This window comes from Peromyscus californicus, unplaced genomic scaffold (genome assembly GCF_007827085.1).
Source record: "Peromyscus californicus insignis strain IS unplaced genomic scaffold, ASM782708v3 Scaffold_1__1_contigs__length_55948999, whole genome shotgun sequence".
Classification (NCBI taxonomy): Eukaryota; Metazoa; Chordata; class Mammalia; order Rodentia; family Cricetidae; genus Peromyscus; species Peromyscus californicus.
In genome coordinates, this window is record NW_026294492.1 from 7,035,983 (window position 1) to 7,058,584 (window position 22,602).

General features: G+C 48.1%; 1 protein-coding gene across 2 annotated transcripts in view; it reads right to left on the reverse strand.

Moving 5' to 3' along the window:
- Positions 1-22,602, reverse strand: part of Nol10 (nucleolar protein 10) — an 83,709-nt gene that overhangs the window by 4,208 nt on the left and 56,899 nt on the right. For both annotated transcript variants that reach the window (XM_052745837.1, XM_052745838.1), the window contains 6 exons: positions 20,052-20,131; positions 19,769-19,867; positions 18,334-18,423; positions 9,213-9,386; positions 8,432-8,679; positions 745-847 (listed from right to left, as the gene is read on the reverse strand). In XM_052745837.1, coding sequence (XP_052601797.1) covers positions 745-847; positions 8,432-8,679; positions 9,213-9,386; positions 18,334-18,423; positions 19,769-19,867; positions 20,052-20,131 — 794 coding nt within the window. The remainder of the gene's footprint in view (positions 1-744; positions 848-8,431; positions 8,680-9,212; positions 9,387-18,333; positions 18,424-19,768; positions 19,868-20,051; positions 20,132-22,602) is intronic.

A 22,602-nucleotide genomic window follows, 5' to 3' on the forward strand; every position in this document is an offset into this window, starting at 1 on the left:
GCTAAATTATGTTCCTGTGTGAAACACACAGCTCCCCCTTCTACATCGCTAAAGATTAAAGAAACACACACTTAAAAAGAAAAATGAGGGCATGTAAGTTTATGGCATGTAAGTGACATGCCAGTTTAGAAACAGAGCCACAGGTGGGGTCGCGGTCACCCTTTTTACTGGATGACTTTGTTGAGGGACTGACTGGGAACGAGAAAATTATTTTTTGAGGAAGAGACCACGTTGTTCCACTTATTAGCTAGTGGCAGACATTGAGCAACTCAGTTCTCCCACAACGTGCAAAGGCATTAGTCACACTGCAGCTGGCTGAAGAAATGGGTCGAGACAACTGATGACAGATTCCCACTGGCTGCGAAAGCATGCTGGGAAATGGCTGTGTTTGGGTGGGCCACATGCGCTCCTCGTGGGGCATTACAGTTAGCCATTTCCTAGTCCTTTCCAGGTTCGTACTGGGTGTTCATCCCCTTCCTCAGTCAGGGGTCACAGAGACCCAGAGGAACAGCGGTCACCAGGCAGGGCCGTGCGCGGCCTGAGGCCCCCCTTCCCCACATCACCACAACACTCCCAGCCACTCTTCCTCAGCTGTCATCCTGCAGGGGCTCTGGCTACAGGGAAGCACTGGAGTAGGGAACAGATCTTCCTCAGTGAGAGAAGTCTGGGAAAGTGGTCCAGAAGCCAGACACAGAGCCACTGTTTCGTGTATGAATGAGAACCTAACCCCAGGAAACAACTCACCCTCTTGAGTGTAAATGTCAACTGCTTGCTGCCCACAGTGGTGTCCGATACATTCAGTGTCCCGTGCTTGGCTTCAAGTTTCAACCGATCTTCAAGAGTTTTGCTGTAGATTTAAAAGAACGGCACGTTAATGAACATGCTTTGATTTACCATTTGGAACAAGATTTAATTAGGACTGATTGCATGAAGAAGTCTTTCACGCAGCACACGGCAGACAGTAACACTTGTCTAGCAGAACCCAAAGGACGAGCTGGTTGTCCTCAAACTGTCACTCTGCATAAGCACACTGTAAAAACACCAATTAGTCCACTGTCTAAGGAACTAGACCTCGATGGCTGCACTTATCTTCCTGAATTACAGTTCTGAAGCTAAAATGCAAAGAGCCACGCTTCTGACGCATGGTTTCCTGTGACGCTCTGCAGTGACAGGGGTGATCCTAGTCCACTCTGGATGTGAACCAGTGAGGCGGGTGGACATGCGGGCCCCTCGTTCACCTTCCACAAACCACTAGGCACACACTGAGTTCTCAGCCACAGAGTGTTGCTAGGACTCGCCTGGCTTTTCTTTCCTCAGCTTTAAGCAGTTCCCATCTTCTGTATGGACAACTTGAATACAAATCCATCTGTTCATACTGTCCAGGAACAGAAACAATTTGCACTTCAGGTAAATTTTTTTTTTTTTTTTTTTTTGGTTTTTAGAGACAGGGTTTCTCCATGTAACTGTTGTGGCTGTCCTGGGATACTCGGGGTAAATTCTACCTGTTCTCTTTTTACCAAGACATTGGCTGCGATATTAAGGTCTGGACACATTTTATTCCAGAGTTAAATCTCAATACACTTCTTGATCAGGTTTTCTAAACTATTCTAGTCTCTTTATACAGTGGGAATCTCTATTACTGTTGGCTGATCTGTAATTAATTTTCTTTTTTATACCTAAAAATCCTTCATGTGATCTTCAGTGCTGGTGTGTGTGTGTGTGTGTGTGTGTGTGTGTGTGTGTGTGTGTGTGAGAGAGAGAGAGAGAGAGAGAGAGAGAGAGAGAGAGAGAGAGACAGAGAGAGCGCCTGTACTGAGACAGAGACTTTTATTCGATAGTCCAAGCTGGCCTTGATTTGAACACTAGGCAATCCTGCCTCAGCCTCCCTAGTTTTGGGATCACAGGCATGTACCACCGCGGCCCACTCTCCAGGACCAATATCACACTCAAATTCTAAAGCATCAATGATACATAAAAACTTACCTGCAAACTACAGAATGTTCTATCATAAATCAGAACATCTCAAGACAGCCCCCTAACTTGTTTTAGAGGGAGAAAACTGAAGTAAACCTGGAGTCACACAGTACAGCTCACTGACCGCTTCAGAATGGCTGTAGCACACGCAGACCCCTCTGAGGAGACCAGGAGAGGACAGAAGAGGGAACCAGAGGGAGAAAACGGTCTGCTTTCAATTCCGTTTCCTTCTCTTCCACACAAGCGATGAATAAAACAAAGTGAAGGCCACTCCCCCCCCCCCCCCCCAGGGGCCCCACCAACGGGCTCTACGGTTAAAGCCACTGCTGAAAACACACGGAACGATAAGCAAAGGCGGGTGGGAGCTGCTCTCTCGATCTCGCCTGTGACTAATTATGGCCTGGAACCCTGCTCCTGAGGGAGCTGCTCCACAGTCGTGTTCCTCTGAGACTTTGAAGCCCATGTTTGATGTTCACACCATGAGAAATTGATCTCACTTTACGACTCCGAGTAACGTGCTAAGCGCACTTCGTTTCAGTCTGAGGTGTGAGCGGTTAGCATAAAAGCGGCGCTCTTTTCCAGGCGATAATGTTATTAAGAAGCACTTTTAAAGCACTTTTCATCTTCAAAGTTCTTGACAGACTAACTAATTAATCCTTTCAACATCCCTGAGACAGAGTATTTATCCTTTATAGACGGCAAAAGGGAGGTGATGGTAAATGACTTGCCCCGGGCCGGGTGGGGATCACGTCTAAAGCTGGGGTTCAGGGGAGGGAGTTGTGCGTTTCAGGTGTGTGTCAGACCACACTGGATTTATGCAGTCTCTTCAGGAGACATGTCCATCCAGTGCTCTCAGTGACAAGCTTCCACGTAACAAACTAGAAGACATTAAAATCTAGTCTCACGTTTGTAAAGAACTCAGGTAAGGCTCAGGCTGACTGCAGTGCGGCAAACTGTCCACCTAGGCAGATTCCTCAGCTGCTCACGTTTGTTCTTTTTACAGCTCTAAACGGTGAGCTTCAAAGTTCACAGGAATTCTGAACAACTATGGAGCCGCAGAGACAAAGTGGGCCACAGAGAACCTTCATTTGGGAAGTGAAAGACTTTTCAAGTCAATTGTGGGAAATTACTGCTCTTTTAAGAATCCCTGACTTCCTCCACGCTGGGGCATATAACTGCTTTTCTCCCAATGCTCTCTCCTCTTGCGCCTGTAAAAACTTGTTCTGTCTAGGCTGCCTGGAGAGGCAAGCTGAGTTTTCGGACGAGCCATGGCAGAAGATCAGAGGCAGCTGGGGATGCTGTGCAGACTTCTACATTAAAGCACGCTCGACTTCCCTCCCTTTGAACGTCAGCTCGCCGAGCGCGGCTGCCACCCAGCAGGTCAGTGTCTGCTGCCTGAGTGCGACTGGACAGACAGACCACGGAGGACAAACACAGCTGCACAACACCTGGGCCAGGATGCAGAGAAGCACACAGGTAGGGACGGGCTGACTTCCTGTCTTACCTCAGGCCTCCTTGTCCCCCCGCCCGACCCCAGGTTTCAGGTCTGGGGTATGTGTAGGGGGTGATGGTACACGACACTTTGTAATTGGTGCAATTACGTATTTTCAGGAAGAGAAGATGTAAGCAGGACAAGGTAAGAAAAAACTTGGTGACTGCTAGAAGACACAGGAATTAAGGTTAGAAGCCGAATTACTCAGCTACCCAGCCCAGCACAGAGGCCTCTCAGGGGAAGAGCCTAAATGATCAGTAAGGAAACCTTAATATAAAAAAGAAAATGGCATAAACTACAAGGGAAAAATCAAATGAGATATTTATTAGCTGCCCCAGGAAAGGGGAATGACTTACTTCTTTGAGGTTTAAAACACAACACATACTTTATAATTTTCTTAATTAGCGACATTGAATTAAAAATCACTCCTCAACTAGGTTTTTCGAACCCCTCTACAGGAGAGAGCCAGCTGAAGAGCAAAAGGCAATGGAGAGCAGTGTTCCTCAGCACAGAGTCCAGTCACATGGCAAACGGAAGCAAAACACAGTGCTTCCGTCTTCACAATTTAATTTTAGGCACTCCTAAATCACTAACTCTGGGGGCTCAGCAGTTAAGAGCAGAGGACCAGAGTCTGAGTCCCAGCACCCACACCAGCAGCTCACAGCTGCCTAAAACTCCAGTTCCGGGGACCTGACACCTTGTTGCCCCCATAGCACATCCACATGTCCGCTAAAAAAGGCAGTCTTTTAATAACCGACAAATCTCTGCTTTTCCTATAAAGGTTAGAAACACTCTCAATATTTCCAGTTTGCAAATGGTGCTTTTTCTTTTTTCTTTTCTTTTCTTTTTTTTTTTTTTGCAAGGGGATCAATTCAAGCAGCCAACAATGTGATGCCTCCTCTCTCAGCACGCTCAACAGCTGCTGCAGCTGCGGGGAAGCAGCCCCTCTGCTAAGGACAGCTTTTGATCCAGCACGTGTCACTGAGAATACATTCTGAAGCAATACTTGCATCTGAGTACATTCACAGCCACGAGACATGGAAAGGGGCAAACAACAAAAAACACACACCAAGAGGAGAGGACAGCAGGAGCCACACACCCATCCCAAAGACCACTGTGAAGCACAAAGTAGACATGGTACTCTCTCACACACATCATTTCTAAGACTGTGAAAAGAACAAGCCAAGCAACATGACTGTCATGACCTGTGCCTGCTGAAGGAGGAGGCTACTATCCATAGGAGCAAGGAAGGATGCTGGGTGCCACCTGACAGGTGCACTCTTTGGCGGTACAGCTCGGGCTCATGTATGACCAGTTATCACACCGTCCTTCAAGTAAGGGATTAATGTCAAAATTATATTTCTGAAGCTGGACCTGGTGAAGCATGCCTGGAATTCCAGCACTCAGGAAGCTGAGAAAAAAGAGAAGAATTTGATGCTCTAAATGTTCTCCATTTGTGGTCAACGTTCCTTCACTCTCAGTGGGGGAAGCTGGGAAAAAGTGGCCAAAGAGTGAAAATGTGCCACAGATGGACAATGTGGTCACCATGACAGGACACTCACTAAGATCTCCTGAACTACCTATCACAGATGAGGTCCTCAAGGGCAGGATTACTTCAGAAAATCTCTGAATTCCCAGATCCCACCTCAGAGCACCGATTCAAAGAACAAACACTTTTACACAGTGGATCAGAAGAACCACCCAGAAGCTACCTAGGACTCCATTTGGCTTCTGTTCCTTCATGTCGTGTCCTGCAGGTCTCTGCTGCCCCACACACCCAAAGGAGCCTATGTGCCTACACTCCACCCAAGGCCAGCAAGCATGGCTCACATCTTTCTACCCTCCTGGTCCCTCAGCTGAGGAGGCACCTGCCCTCGGGAGGCTGTTCTCTTGACGTGGCCCTGGTCCATCACTACCTGCTTCCTTACTAACCCACTGTCAATCAATTCCCTTCTCTCGACGCTCTACTACCCACTCCCTGAGGCTGAGTCTTCTCCGCCCGTTACACACCCCCTCTCCAGCCTAAAGGACTGTCCCCATCAGGATACTGACACCTTTTCACCGCCAGATCTCTTGAGATCAACTCTCCTGTTTAAAACATGTTTACAATCTCCTGAGCATTACCTAGTCCAGTCCAGTCAGGCATTTGGTTTGAGAAACAGTCCCAGACTGTCCCACTGGACACCACCAAGAGGACAGACTCTGTAGAGTTCATATGCTGAAACCCAGCTCCATTCTTTATGTGTCACATTTCCACCACTTGCACATGGAACATTCTGGACACTTCAGCACCACCCTTGACTATTCCACTCTGCCTTTGGACTAAGTCAGTAGCCAGTGCTATTGTTGCTATCTGTCTCCCCCTACCCCCGCCCCTCTCAATGGTCTTCTGGGTAATAACCTGGCTTGGAGTCTGTCAGCTCCTCCTGCCTTGAGGAGGCTTAGGCTCCATCTCTCCTAAGACTCTGTCTGAGTGGTTCCTCCAGACTGTCCTATGCCACTGCTCTAGAGCTGAGGTAATGTGCCATGGGTTTCTAGCTAGGGGCCTCTTACACTTCCATGCCTTAATTCTACCACAGACATGCAGCATGTTATTATACAAGTGTTTCTATTACTCAGGGAGAGACTGGGATAGATTTGATGATGTTAATCTCAGCTGGACAGTGCTCCATGGCTTTCCAGGGACCTGGCGGGACCTGTCCCCACCCCACTGAGTGCTCAGCTTTAGGCCTTTCAAACAACCAGTTCCAACATGACTCTCACAAAGACTTTCTTGAGTTTTCCCTAAATTAAGCCCCTTTCTTTCTTCTGTCTCTCCTCCACACCTCTCTGACTCAGAAAACATCTGCTAGGATAAGAGCAACACAGGCATGTGTCCGTCCTTCCTTCCTTCCTTCCTGTCCTCAGGGTCTAGGAGGGTCTTAGCTCACACCAGGAACTCCTTGGATGTTTGATGAATGGATAGTGGGTGGGGAAGCTGATAAACGGCTGAATAACTCACAAATACAGTTAGCAACATGCAAAGCATGGAAACTTGCATTGATAGACATAAGTATTTATCTAAAGCCTGCGGACTGCCGGCTGCATTTACGTTCTCTGCTGCTACAAAAATGATTTTCGAGCTGGGCAAGTCCAAGTCAATACTTAGACATAACACATCCAGTTTTGATGCTGTCTTTTCTGGACTGCCTTGTGGTGACTCACAGAGTCAACGTGAGGAGTCACTTCAGCTCTCCGAAGGAGACTGGTTCAATGCTTTATTAAACAGTATTAGGATACGTATGGTCAGGATTTGCTACAATAATCCAGTCAAGGCTAGCATCCAATAAGCTGCTTTGGCCAATGCTAGCACACTCCAGTGGGTTAGTTCTTTAAGTAGCAGGGCTTTTCAGGCTCACAGAAGCAAAGTAACTTCTCCAGCCCTTTTCAAAGTGAATGTTTGATTTTCTAAAAGTGTTTTACTACAGTGGGTTCACTCAGCTGTTGCTTATTCTTTATTTTAAAAATTTAGTTATTATATTTAGTGTGCGGAGGAGCATGTGTGATATCATTTTATAGCAGCCAGTTCTTCTGCTCCCTCATGTGGGATGTGGGATCAAACTCAAGTCAAGTGTCTGTACCACAGAGCCACCTTGCCAGATCTGCTGTTTATCCTTAAATTAAGAAAAAACAACTATGTGGTGTGTGATCTGCAGGAGTGTGTGCTGTGCGTGGTGTGTGATCGGCAGGAGTGTGTGCTGTGCGTGGTGTGTGATCTGCAGGAGTGTGTGTGCTGTGCGTGGGGACACCTACAGAGGATGGAAGAGGGAGTCAGATTTCCCTGGAGCTGGAGTTACACGTGGTTGTGAGCTTCCTGATGTCAGTGCTGGAACTGAAATCAGTCAGGTTCTCTAAAGAACGGTTAGCAGTCTCAACCACGGAGCCATTTCTCCAGCTCCATTAAATCAGAATTATTAAAAAAAATGTATTTTATGTGTATGAGTGTTTCATGTACATATATGTGTGTGTACCATGTGCAGGACAGCATCAGATCCCCTGGAACTGGCATTTCAGATGGTTGTGAACTACCATGTTGGTGCTGGGAATCGGACCCTCGTCTACTGCAAAAACAACACATGCTCTTAACTGTGGAGCCCTCTCTTCAGCCCCTACACACCAATTTTTACCCTGTTTGTTTTTTACATTTCTGTCCTGCTCCAGCCCCCAGGAAGAATGTCAGCGAGCTGAGTCACACTCGCACCCCCAAGTGTGGCCTAGTTCCAATGGTTACACTGAAAACAACCACTCCAGCTTCCTAGCAGCAGTTCCCCGGGCAGACTGGGAAGGGGTGACTGCAGTCAGTGGCCCCCTATCCTGTGCCTCTTCTGGTCCAAGCACACGAAACAGGACAAATGCATCCGAAAATCTGACCAAGACATGCACCCTGCAGAAGCTTCTGCACACGCTCTGTCCCAACACAAGGCCTAAGAGCGACATCTGGACAAAGCAAGCTGCCACAGTTACGATGCACCCGCCCCGCAAAGTGGTTCAGCAGCTTCTCAAAAGGCTGTGCAGAGAGCAGCAATACGATGTGATTCCACTCACAAATAACTGCGAGCGCATCCCAGCCTGAGCTACGGAGGGAAACCTAAGCCAGCCTGGGCTCTCGGAGGAGTGAGATTGTCTCACCACCGCTGTCTGACATCCAGGGCATGGACAGGCAAGTGCCTGGAGGTCGGGAGCCCAAGGGAAGCCAGGGACCAGAGTGTGGCATCTTCCAGTTAGAAGTGTCCTAACATGTCAACAGATGAAAACGGCAAAAAGGTGTCTAACAAGCAGCTAGGGCCCAGGGCTCTACCAGTGAGTTTCCGGCAGGGGTTGGGGCGGGGGCTCCCCTCCTCCACATGCCCACACTTTCCCCCGGGACACACCACCTGGGAGGACAGGAGCCATCGCTGGGGTGGTGGACCCCACGGCGGTACTCACTTCATCAGTCTCTGCTTGGTGGCGGACTCCGGGAAGCTCCTGAACTCTTCCCCCGCCTTGATCTCATAGAACCGGGGCTTCAGGACGGTCTGCTGGTCCTCCCTCAGCTGCTCCAGCCGCTTCCCTCTTTCCTCCTGCTGCAGAAGTCTGCGCTGCTTCCTGACCTCCTCCACCCAGGCCTTCTCATCATCCGAACTCTCCGAACTTTCCGCATCGCTGGGCTTCCCTTCTGGTTCTTCCTCCTCTTCCTGAAATTAAAACAGCAAGAAGAGCTCTTCCCCCAGCCAAACATGGCTCATTAGAGGCTGCAGCCCCTCGGAGGACGTGACAGCCGCTCCATCACACATCAGAAGACGTGCCTTTAATTAATAAGATATACTCCAGGGTGAATGTCAAGCAATTAGTATGCAACTAATTACCTCCCGTGTACAGTCAAAGGCTTTGGAACTCACAGAGAACTGTATGTGAAAGCAGCAGCTGACAGACAGTATCTCTGTGAAATGTCAGGGTTTCTTTCACTTGAGGCTCTCAGATTTTCTGTACACACACAGAATCACGTGTGCACACATGACACACATATGACATGAGAAGAGGAGAGCAGGGTCTAGTGGAACAAGGGACTAACGGAGGGAAGGGGTGAGGAGGAGGAGGAGGAGGAGGAGGAGGAGGAGGAGGAGGAGGAGGAGGGTCGGGGACCTGCTTGGTGGAGACTCCGTCCGAGTCTCCTTAGACACGGCGCACGCGGTGCACACGGTGAAGACCGCGTGGCGGGAGTGCTTACGGTCTTGGGCAGCTCCTGCCGCTCCAGGAGTCGCAGCTTCTTCTTCCTCTTCTCACTGATCCTCGAGACGAGCGGGTTGAGAAGCCGGAACTCCTCACTTTCCTCATCCACCTGGAAGTCGGGGTTCTCAAACATCACTTTAAATCGGTCATCGGTGAGGATGTTCGGGAGGCTCTGCGGAGAAAGGGGCCAGTTGAAGTCGGTACCTAGTCAAATCTCCTCGGAAGACAGCTTTACAACAAACACGTCTCTATTAGAAACCAACAAGCACTCAAGGGATAGCTACTAACATTGTAAAATGTCCAAAACGTCTTTAAAACTGCTCTCTAGAACTTTCCAATTGATTCTAGGTTTTACTTTCCACCAACAAAAGAATTCTATTGGCATACTTAGCAGCTGATTACTAATTCTTGGCCATTACACATAACAATCTAAGAACGAATCTTTGGAGCTAATTTTATACTTAATATATAGGAAAAAATTTTCTTCAATTGATATTTCTAGTGCAAAACAAATAACCCAACATTTTCCAAGGAAATACATAAAATTTTAAAATAGCTTTTAAAGCACAGCCACCATATTAAACTAAAACAGGAAAGCTGCTCAACTTCACACTCTACAGTGGAAGGCGCTGAAACTGTCTGTCAGCATGCATGTGTAGCGAGGCTGGCAGCAGCCGTTCACTGACCAGCTAAGTCATCTGGAGCCAGGATACTTGCTTGCATTCTAAGGATAACTTCATTCGTTTTCTTCCTGGACCATCACTCATTCTTAAAGAACACAGTACAATCACTGCACAATAAAGCTTTGGCTAGTCAGAGTCATTTGCACAGCTCAGAACTGACATTAATTCCCTTTTATCTGTACCACTTCAAGTAGCGAGCTTCCTAACATGTACAATAAACACATTACACAGATGACAGTCTGTGCTCATGTCACAGGTGATAGTCATCTCACGCGCAGGGCCCAGAAGCTGGAGGAAAGCAGTCACCCAGGAACAATTATAAATCAGAGTGATGGCCTGGAACAGAGCTGGGACAGGCCAGCCTGCTTGGGATGGCTCTTGCTTTACGAAACAGACTTTATTTTACTAGCTGATGCTCTGCCTCTGAACTAAGTTCTGAATGCTGCATTTGTATGGTAGAGATACAAAAAACATGGTAAATCACAAGACATGGGGGCCTATGGCCCGTTTATTACATGGATGAGACTCTAAATTGATAAGCCCTTAATTAAAATTCTAAGAGACACCAAGTTCAAAAGTCTTCCTTGAGTAAACATTTCTAAAATAGACCAAGGAGAGAAAAGCTCTAGTTCCTGACCACAACTTCAAAGGGAAGAAAAAAGCCACAATGTGTTTGCTACAAGGCACCATATGAAGAAACATTCAGAATATATGAAGGATGTGCTGATATATGAAGGATGCTCAGAATGAATGAAGGATGGTCAGAATGAATGAAGGTACTCGGGAAAAGAAAGTATTCCAACAGAAATATCCATGAGGGTATCCTGGGGACATGGTGTCGAGGAGGAGACTGGGAACCAAGTAAGTTTTGACAAATAGAAATTTGAAGAGAGGGGCTGGACGGCTCAGCAGTTACGAGCCTGTGCTACTGTGGCAGAGGATATAGGTTCTGTTCCCAGCGCTCACACTTGTACACACAATATCAGTATTTTAATTAAAAAAGAAGAAAGATAAGAGAGCATTTCATCTGACTGAGGAGTAGGGAATCAGACGGCAACAGCAGACCAGCAACTTGGAAAAGGTATCCTAAAAAACAAAACTAAAACCGGATCAAGCCAGACTACAGAACTCTCACCACTCCACGACTGCTCTCCCGGGGCCTGGGGGCCACTGTTCAGGACAGAGGCAGGAAAAGAAGAGACGCTGAAGAGCGTGTTAGGGGCTGCAGCACCAAGGCGAACGAACGGCTCAGAGCGGCAGCAGTGTGCGGCACAGCACAGGGCTGAGGGACGCCCTGGAGCCCGAGGAGACGAGGCCAGGGCCTGAGCTGGGTGACGGAAACCAAAGGGAGGGACTGATGCCAGTCAGGGGCCACCACTGTGGGACCCGTCGCCACAGAGCTGAGGAGATAAGGGTTAGACACGGGGCTGGAAACAGCTCTTCGCGGCGGAGCCTGAGTGAGTGGACCGCTGGGAACGATGAGTTTGGAGCCATCATTGGGGCATCATGAGAAAAGCTGTGGACTAGAGCAAAGGGCAAGAAATAATGTTCATTTAAGACTATGTGTGACACAGACGCCATCCACGTTCTGAATGACACTACTAGATGTCTTGAGAACAGTAACTCACACAGGACTCGGGAGACAGGAGGGGGCTACCAGGTGAATTTTAGAGTCACCTGTAGATGTAGGAAAGGTAACATTGGCGATCAACCAATATTTCAGGCCAATGGCTATGTGCCCAATTTTAGGTTAAAAAACTAAGAAGGCCGGGCGGTGGTGGCGCACGCCTTTAATCCCAGCACTCGGGAGGCAGAGCCAGGCGGATCTCTGTGAGTTCGAGGCCGGCTTGGGCTACCAAGTGAGTTCCAGGAGAGGCGCAAAGCTACACAGAGAAACCCTGTCTTGAAAAACCCCCCCCAAAAAAAACCAAAAAAACAAAAAAACTAAGAAGGAAAAAATTTAATACCTTGCTGTATTTACCAAAATTATTATATTTAAAATAACAAACTGTTAAGTAGAATACGTTGCTGGTATTTTAAAGATTTTCCCTCTTAGCCGGGCGGTGGTGGCGCACGCCTTTAATCCCAGCACTCGGGAGGCAGAGCCAGGCGGATCTCTGTGAGTTCGAGGCCAGCCTGGACTACCAAGTGAGTTCCAGGAAAGGCGCAAAGCTACACAGAGAAACCCTGTCTCGAAAAACCAAAAAAAAAAAAAAAAAAAAAAAAAGATTTTCCCTCTTAATTTACAACAAACAAATTATTCTGCCTAAAGACAAGTGTGCTTTAGATGAATGATTATAAAACAGAAACTCCTTTGACCCAGCTGTGAAAGTATTTCCCCTAGGGATTTTTCCTTGTCTAATTGCTTGTTTTCACACCTGTCTTAAAAGAAAAAAAGAATAAGGTAGAAATGTTCTTGAAGTAGTTTACAAGTGTCTGGCTAGTGATCTGCCCTATAAACACACACACACACACACACACACACACACACTCGTCAGTATTTGGAAAACATGTGAAGTGGTGTTCAGCGCTCCCTCAGAATCACATTTGTAGATCTGAGCAGACACTTGCTATTACCTTGTCCCGAGACAGAACATACAAGGAATGCCTGCCGCTTACTGGCTCTCTAGCCCACCTCTAGCCCAGAAGAAGCGAGGGGAGCCCAGTGGGGTGGGCAATCCCGTGAGAGGGAAGTGTGCTGCAGTCACAGGGCGGGAAATGAGGCGCAGGCCAGGTGGAGGTGCTCTCCCCGCCTGCAGATGACAATCTTCAGGATGCTGACGCTCGGGCCTCCTCCCCTTCCAGCAGAAGCACCTGGCTACAGACCTGAGAGCTGCTGATGTGGGCCATCTCCCAAATACCTCAGCTTGTCCCCACCTCTGCGTTTTCCTGCAGCTCTAGTCCCCTACCCCAACCATGAATAACCAAGACTATGGCAGAAAATAACAATTTCCCACTAAGAGAATTTCCCCAACACTGAAACCCGGCTTTCTAGGCTGAGTGACTCAGCAGGCAGCCAGCAATCCACCTGGGCCGGACTGCAGGCTGGAAGTTCACCCAGAACGGCCCAGTGGCCAGGAGAGCAGTGCCGGGATGTCGCCTCTCCTATTTCAGGAGTGACCCTCACATCGCTGGCTGGGGAGAGCACAGGCCAGGCGTGGGAGGCTGCTGTGAGGACCTGCATTCTGTATTTGCCCCCATGAGCCCTTACTGGGCACTCATCTGGAGACCGGAAAGTGTTTAGGAAGAAACCACACTCCTTCAGAAACCCAGGGTTCTCCCAATTCGTTGTCCAGCATAGAGGAGGACATGAAACAGCACAGGGAGACCCCAAGATTGGAAGGTGACGGTCAGCCCAGAAAGTCTTGGGATGCACAGACAGATACAGCTGATCCACACAGACTCCTGCCACCAGGTCCAGACTTGTGCTACAGAACAAGGGGCTGATGGGTGACAATGACACAGAACGATTCCTCACTCCAGGGGAAATCTAAGTCACGTGAGGTGGCTCGGCTACAATAGTATTTATGTCGTTACAACACTGTAAATGCCCAATTCTGACTTAACCAAAATTACCAGCCAGCTTCAGTGGGAAGGAAAAAGTCAAGAACCAGCATGGAAGGCAACAGTAGGTCAGAGCTTTACACCAAAATAACAAGCCACAAAGACGGAAGTACGAGTCCCCACAGAGGCACAAACGAGGCAGGACGGGACGATGGGACGACGGGAAGATGAGGTGTGTGGACAACCCTCCCAGCAGGCCTACAGAAACATCTAGTTTTTAAGTGTTCCTATCACTGTGATTAAAAAGAAACACACAAATTGTAATTGGCAGTTGAAAAAACTTTAAGTGATAAAATTCTAATGTTAAAACTGATATAACCCAGTATGTTTGCACATAATCATATTTTGTCCCAAGAGCAATGAATTATCGCTTTAATATGGAGCCTCAAGGGTGCTTACTGAGTCCCGTGTGCTCCAGCCGCAGCACACATGCAGCCTCTTACACACACACACACACACACACACACACACACACACACACACACACACACAGAACCCAGGAAGAATGCACCACCCAGACTGCAGCATCAGAGGGAGGCTGAGCCAACAGGGCTGGCGGGCATCAGCACATGATGCTGTGGGACCCTTAAAAGGGCCCAGGTGCCCGCACATCTCAGAGCTGAGTCAACAGGGCTGGCATGCAGCAGCACATGATGCCTTGGGACCCTTAAATGGGCCCAGGTCCCCGCACATCTCAGAGCTGCCCGTGCATTTGGGAAGCTCCACCCGTGTTTGCTGGAGGCCATCGTAATTACCACCACCGAGTTCTAAGTTCCAAGAGCATTCAGACAGTGCTCCCTGACACTGTGTCGGCTGCTCCCTCCCCGCGGTGTGCTCAACATGGACGGGCTGGAGGGTAAACAGCTTACTGGACTCCGTTACATCATCAGTGGGAGCAGTAACTGGGAAGAGCTTTCTCATCTGCTTCTTAGGCTCCAGGAGCAGCCATGGCAGAGCTCACTTTCTGTCAGGGGCAGAAGCGGTGCTCTGAAGACTCCCACTCACAGGCGGGACTGACGTCTGCAGTAGCCCGCAACTCTTTCAAGCACTCTTTAATGATGGGGGGCGGGCAGGGGGAGTTCCTCCCTTGATTTGTGAGCAGTTTGGTTTGAAGATAAAACCATTAGATGACGAATTATATAACTTTGTCTAAGGACAGATTTTTAGGAGACCATATATTATGTCTGTATTTCAAGAGTAAGACTGAACACTGATAATGGGGCCTGATTTAAGTCAATAAAAAGTAAATCAGGGCCCATTTTACTAGCCAAGTTTCCTTCCTAGAAGAATTTGGTGGTCAGTGATGTAGCTATAAAGACAGAACTGGCTATAAAGAGCCAGGAGGAGATAGGTAGGTCACTGCAGGTGACATGAGAATGTAACATTTTCTAAGCTTCGCCACCTCTGAATCCGCCACAAACAGTACAAGCCCAGCAATCAGCCCCTAAGGAAGAATCCAGAGTAAACGCACGCCATCCTGGCTGTGGAGTTCAGAACAGGAGCTGGCAGGAATAGATGCAGAGGGAACAGGGGACTCGCCTGGAAGTGATGTCCAGAAAGTCTATTCACAGGGAGCCCACAGATACAGGCCCTTAAAACAGGATTCAAACTTCAGTGACCTCTGAATTACTCCACTGTGGTATGAGCACAAAGTGTAAACTCCCACAAACTCCCACTCTTATGGGACTAAGAGCCAGGATCATGACTAGGGGCCATTATGTGCTTCTTTCAATCTTCTCGGTGATGTGCGGCAGGTCACCAGTTTACACAGCCCAGGAGCGTGGCGCAGTCATGCTGGCACCTGTATTCCAAGGACACACTCACTTCACCAAGCTGCTAAGTAACAGGGAGAAAGAGATGAAAATGTAGTGGAGGAGAGAGGGAGGGAAGGAGGGCAGAGCAAAGAGCTGGGAGTGGAAAGAGGGACACTGTCACCTGGCTGGGACTCCAGATGCAACTGAGAAAACAGCGTGACGCAAATGTCTCAAAATACATGAGAAAGCAGCTGTAACAGAAGGGAAATATCTCCCTTGGAATGACACCATTCCTATGAAAGGAACTCTCCAAATAGCTAGGAGGGGACTTGGTGGCATGGGCTTGCCTGGAAAACATGAGACCCTGGGTTTAAACACCAGGGCTGCAGAAATGGATACACTCTTGGCGACAGTTAATGATATTACCAGGGCCAAGGATGAAACTCTGGAAGCCACCGAAACTTAAGACGAGCAGGACAGTTTACTAGGACTGGCGAGGAAAACACTGGGTCCATACTGAAAGCGTGGGAAGAGAGGACAGCGAGAATTGTTCAAACTATTCAACAGTGTTCACTAAATAAATAAAAAGAAGTAAATAAACAAAACACGAGGATGTCCTCTCCTGCTCAGATTACCAGGACATTAAAAGGCTTCAGTTTGCCTGTTTTCATTTCCCTGGACTGGGGTGAACGTCTCTGAAGTTCTCATGAAAGCCCTGGGGAAGGGGCAATGGTAATTCTCCCACCGACGATGAGCACGGCTTTGTGTGCTTCCAGCTCTCAAGGTCATTCCTACCACTCTGTATGACCTTGCCTCCATCCAACCTCAACAAAAGACTTTCAACAGAAGGGCTGAAGGGATGGCTCAGTTGGTTAAATGTGTCCCCAGCACCCGCATGAAAATCTGGGCATGGCAGTGTCCCTATAATCTTAGCACTGGGGAGGTAGAGACAACCAGAGTCCTGGGGCTCACTGGCCACCTAGTCTAGTCTCATCAATGAGCCGCAGGCACCAGCCAAATGGACAGCGCCTGAGGAAGGCGTGATGTTAAGTGCATTAACACACACACAAAGACCCCATCCCCAACACACAGTCTCCCAAAGGGGATGAGCAGGCTTCTGCATCTTTATCATCACAGCCCCGTGAGAAGGCTCGGCCGTGTACCATGCTGCTCAAAACAGCAAAACTGAATCTAGTCCAAGGACCCCATAGCACCGCTGTGCTGAGGACCACGAGCACAACGTGTACCCCTAAGCGCACACATCTACGGTCTAAATCAGCTCCACTCTTCTTCTAGGAGCTCCAGGCCAAGAAAGTACAAAGATCACTTCACGTGGCTTGTAAGTGACACTGTGATGTCATAGGCTAATCATCCTCAGGCTCAGTCAACCAGGTCAATGTGACACTCGGGGAGTACACCAGCAGAGCAGGAAGCCACACATTTCCAGGCAGTTTCACACCTGGTCATACACACTGGTGTACATTGGGAGGTGCAGAGCCACAGTACAAAGATGTAAGTTTAAATGGGTAAGCTTCAGTCATTGTTCAGTACTGGTTTAGTAGTCATGTAATGCAAACACACAACCATCTATGTATTTTACTTTAAAAGGGCTTCCTAAGGTTGAAATAATTTCCTAAAAGAATGTCACAGACCAGGATGAAAGGTTGCCAGGAGAGGCTGGGGAAGAGAGACAGCAAAATGGAATGGGGAGCCTGAACTCCCACAGAATCACAGTACTAAGACGTCCTACCTGTCCTTCCACGCTACAGGTAACGGGGAAGCTGAGGGAGCCTCTATCACAGCTAGTGTACAGCTAGCCTCAGGTAAGGGCCTGGGTTCTGAGGAAGGCCGAGAAACCAGAGCACAGCGGGGCTCATGCAGCTGGAGCTCGCATTCACCCCACTGTTTGGAGAGCAGAGAAAGAATAAGCAACGTGCCAAGAAACCCCTGGGAATCCCCAAAGCTCGGCCCAGTTTACTCCATGAGCCAGGTCCTCATGCTCCCTCGGGGGTGAGGGCGGGGTGTGGGGGCAGTACAGCACACTGGTTCTCTGCCTGTCTGCTCTCAGCGGGACAGGAGGGAACAGGAATCGGGGGGACTCCAGAGTCTTTAGAGATTTGGAAAAGGTAGGACATTTCCTCACCTTGGGACAATACCAAGACCGCGTTGACTTTTACTATTTTCTGGCTGGTCCCTGTCTACTGACACCTCAGGAAAGGCAGGCAGGTAGCCGCTGCATGTCAGCACGTTACCTCCCATAATGCTACATCAAAACCCCAAAGCAGCTATTTCTAGAATTAAAAACCCTTGACGAAGAAAATCCCTTAAGATCATACAGATCAAGAGGTTCAGATTTCCATGTTCACTTCCAGAACATCAAGGGTGTGCAGATCTGAAAGGTGTCACTCTAAGAAGTCATGTCTGTGTGCCGTTCCACGACATAATGGTGGAGTAATGAGGGTGGTCGGGTCACGGCGGGGCTGGGTTCAGAGTGATGCTGAATGCGGCCGTTCTGCTGTGGGTGAGATGCACCACTGGAGTCCAGAGCTCACAGGGGCTAACCCAAACAGCAGCTCCCCCTGCCACATGCAGATGATCCTAACGGACAGGAGCAAGTGTTCCTGAGCCAGAAGAGGAGGAGGCTGCACAGACATAAGTTCAACATAACATAAATGCAGGTAAAAGTCAGAGACAACACCAAAGAACCTCGTCAGAGTATAAAAAAGCAACAGTTATTTAGAAACAAAAGGGTTAAGAAAGTTATAACAGAATATGTAGCCATGTAAAATACAGAGGATTTTCAACAACGTGGGAAACTAACATCGTTATCTTCGAGAACCAGGGTAACATTTCAGCATATACACGGTACTCGCATATTATAGCGTGTAACTTTAAGGGGACTAAGACAGGAGGATCCCCCAACACTAAGGCTCTCCCTATAGAAAGACTACAGGGCGACTTTCTACTTGACATTTCCCCTTGTTTTCCAAACTCCCCACACTGAGCACATTCTGCCTCAACAGCAGGGTGGGGAACCCCAACAATAAAGAGATACACATTATTGCCCATTAAATGCAAAGCAACTTACTGATGCTTTCTCTGCCTCAGGACGTCTTACCTTCACTTTCTTTTTCAGTGTGGACTTCTGCTTCTCCTCTTCCTCTTCAATTAATTTGAGCGCCAGTTCTTTGTTAACTTTGGGCAGTTTCTGGCGGAGGGAATATGATGCACTGAGATAAAGGCATTGACCATAGGCTGGCAGCTCTGAGCAGCGTGAGCTCACTAAGGACGGTTCACTCTTACTTCTTACTCCATCAGCCCGTGGTAGGGAAGAACGACAGAGGGAACGGCAGAGGAAACGGCACGGAACTGTGAGGAGCCTTCGAGCCTGCGCTGGGAGCGTGCTCTCTCCAACTCACTGGGAAGCTAGCCACAGAGGGCCTGGGACCCTTGGCATTGCAGCCACCTGCTCCGCCCTCAGCTGTGGGAACCTTTGAAATGCTCACTGCTTCCTGCTCCCTAAAGGGTGAATTCTTAACGTAAATTCTAGACGGGAGCTTGAGGACTCTCAGATAAACGATGGGGCTACCCACCCACTGTCCTCTTCCACACCGTGTTCCATTTAACGTACTAAGTAAAATGCAACTCTGGCAGGTACAGACCCTCTCCCGCTAAAACAGACACACCGACAGTCTCTCTCTGCTATTAGAAATTCTGAGCTGTGGAAAATGGAACAAGTATTGAAGCAATCTCAGGAAAGCCACTAACTAGTCTTTGTTACTGAGAATGTACGGATATCACACGCACATTTTAAACCAATGTTCAGTTATAAATATTTTATCGCTCAGTGATTTGACTCAGTGGACGGGATGCCAGAGAGCCAGGAAGGCAGGAACAAGCAGACAGGAAGCTCCTCCCTGTCTGCTCCTGGTCTGGCGGGAACCACCCCACAGCACTTCTTGGCCATGGGAAGAGCAAGTGGCCTCAGCAGAAGAGGCGGACACCAGTCTGCAGTGTTCAACACACCCAGGACCATTCTTATACCCCTCAAGAGCATGAGCCTGCAGCCCCTTGAGTCTGGGTCCCCCTCACTAGACCACATCTTTCTAAAGTGGCGGGTGCTTCCTGCAGGGAGCGCCCTCCCATCCCCACCTCAGTGTTTCTGCCTTCTTGGAGCTCTAATGCCTGGTGGACTGTCAGTACACTGGATCCTCTCAATCAATACAGCTGATGCCGCTTGTTCCATGGCTCTGTATTAGGTATCCCAGGATGCAGAGAACCTGAGAACCGAGCACACTGGAGAACGAGACAAGCAGATTTCTAACATCTGTCAGCATCATCGGATGCTCTGAGTGTGCGGACAGCAGACGTGAAGACAGATCATCGCCCAGGGTCTTGGCCTTTGGTTAAGCTCAAGTAAGTATTATTCCCCAAACACCTGACCACCCTCCCTCCCAACAAAAGACGTGAACTAACAGAAGGAGAACCACAGCATGACGGCCGACTTCTTAACTATCTCCCCTGGTAGACTCGATGCTGAGGAGCAGCTTTACCTTTAACTGGACTCTCTGTGCGCGCGTCTCTTCTATCTTCTGTCGAATTTTATCCTTCCTGTACTCTTCGTAAGCAAACGGATTCACCATCAACTTCACCTTTTCAGAACAAAAGAAAGAAATTAGTGAGAGGTAATGTTTAGTAGCATGTATACACCATGACGACTGTACAAAGGAAGCAGATCCCTTACAATGCAGAAGTATGCTTTATGAAGGCATGAGTGAGGCGGCAGCAGCTGTGGATGGCTTAGCATCCCCTGAAATACCGACAGCTCGTACTTACCTTGTGGTAGAGTCTGATATCCATGAAGAACCCATGCATATACGCCCGGAGGAAAGGTGATCCGATGAGATGTGTGAGCCCTGCGAGAGTCACCAGAGGAGAGGACTTTATGAAGTCTTCATTAAAACTTCAGTTTCTCTTTCTGTCTCTGAACCTTTATTTGTGTGTGTGGGTGTTTTGCTTGTATGTATGTCTGTGCACCACGTGCATGCACGCCTGTAGAGACCAGAGGAGGGTGCTGGATCCCTGGACTGGAGTCACGGAAAGCTGTGAGCAGCCTGTGGGTGCTGGGAACTGACCTGGAAGAGCAGCTGGTGCTCTCAACTACTGGGCCACCTCTCCAGTCATTAAAGCTTAAGCTTTCTTAAACACAACTGAATTATGACTCAGTTTCCTTTTAGAGTAAAATATTTAAGGACTAGAAAAAACTGTTAATCTTGACTATCTATGGGGAAGATTTAAGCAATTCTATTAATACTATTCTCACTTGTCTTAAATGTCTTAAGTATAAAGTGATGGAAAAGTCTTTATGAATATGACTACTGTGGTGGTATTGCGCTCCCCAAAATATTGTGCACCCTAATAAACTTATCTGGGGTCAGAGAACAGAACAGCCACAATATTAAACATAGAGGTTAGGCAGTGGTAGCACACGCCTTTAATCCTAGCATTCCAGAGGCAGAGATCCACCTGGATCTCTGTGAGTTCAAAGCCACACTGGAAACAGGCAGGCATGGTGACACGCCTTTAATCCCTGGAAGTGATGGCAGAAAGCAGAAAGGTATATAAAGCGTGAAAACCAGAACTAGAGCTGGTTAAGCTTTTAGGCTTTTGAGCAGCAGTTCAGCTGAGATTCATTCCGGATGAGAACACAGAGGCTTCCAGTCTGAGGAAATAGGATCAGCGGAGGAATTGACGAGGTGAGGAAGCTGTGGCTTGTTCTGCTTCTCTGATCTTCCAGCATTCACCCAACTACCTGGCTCCAGGTTTGTTTTTATTAATAAGATCTTTTAAGATTCATGCTACAGACTACGGTAAAGAAGATTCCTTATAATAGTGGTTCTTGGCTTTTGAAACAGTTTGTTCATTTAATTACTGAAACAGGGTCTCTCTATGTAACCCTGGCTGTCCTGTAACTCTCTGTGTAGGCGTGTAGACCAGGCTGGCCTCCAACTCACAGAGATCCCCCTGCCTCTGCCTCTGCATGCTGGACTAAAGGCGTGCACCACCTGCACGGGTGAAACAGTTTGGCTCTGAAGCAGTATTCTGGGAATCAACACTAGGTTGCAGGCGTGTATACTGTTAAATAGGAATAGGGAAGCAAAAGCTGAGGCAGTGTTGTCAACATCTCCAGAAACCAAGGACCATGTCAAGGCCTGGTCTTCCCAAACACAAACAGCTGACAAACTGAACTCACGTATACACACATTCATGTACATTAAAACCTACATTATCAGGCTTGGGGTACAGGTCAGATGGAACGCTTGTCTAGCACGCAAAGGCTCTCTGTTCAGTCTTAGCATCACAAACATCTATATCACTGCCAGGCATGGTAACACATGATTACAATACAATCCCAGCACCCAGGAGGCTACCACAGGAAGGAGAAGACTGTGAGGCCAGCCTAGGCTACACAGATAGACTCTGCCCAAAGGTCTTCACTATTCACACAAAGCTTCAGGATATTGAAACTTTACATTTCATTTAGGATAGGAATACAGGGGCTGATAAGAGAGAGGACCAGGTAAAGAAACTGTAAACCTGATGCCCTGAGTTCAATCCCTGGAACCCACATAAAGATAGAAGAATATAGAACTCACTCCACAAAGCTGTCTTCTGGCCTCCACACGCATGCTACAAAATACACACACACACACACACACACACGGTAATAAAACAATAAAAAGTTTAGGACAGGAACATATTAAGTGCACACACATTAGGAAACACTTAAGAACTCTCTGCTATGTCACAGAAATTAGTTCTTTTAAAAAACGTGGTTTTAATGATGCAGGTACTTGGATAGTCCAGAAGAGGATGGTGGAGCCTCCGGGGCTTGAGTGATAGATGGCTATGAGCTGCCTGATGTGAGTGTGGGAACCCAACTCGGGTCCTCTGCAAGAGCAGTATGTGTTCCCAACTGCTGAACCATCTCTCGACTCTCTAGAAATTACTTAGGTGCAAGTATTCAGAGAGAGAAACAAACAAACAAACAACAAAAAACAAGCAAGCAAACAAAAAAACCATGGATGTTATGAGATGATTTATCTTCAAAAGAAACCGTGCATGATGCATGAGACACAGCTCTGGAAGAGTATCAAGTCACTCCCTTCTTTTCTTTTTTGGTGGTGCTGAAGGCTGAACCAAGAGGGCCCTGTGCGTGCTGGGCAAGTTCTCTATCGCTGACACACAACCCGAGCCAGACTGTCACTTTTATTCTGAGATAGTTTCACTCAGTACCCAGGCAGGCTTGGAACTTGTGATCTTCCTGCCTCGGTCTCTGCAGTGAGTGAGTCTACAGGCGGGTGCTGTCCGGCTAGCTCACTGCTGC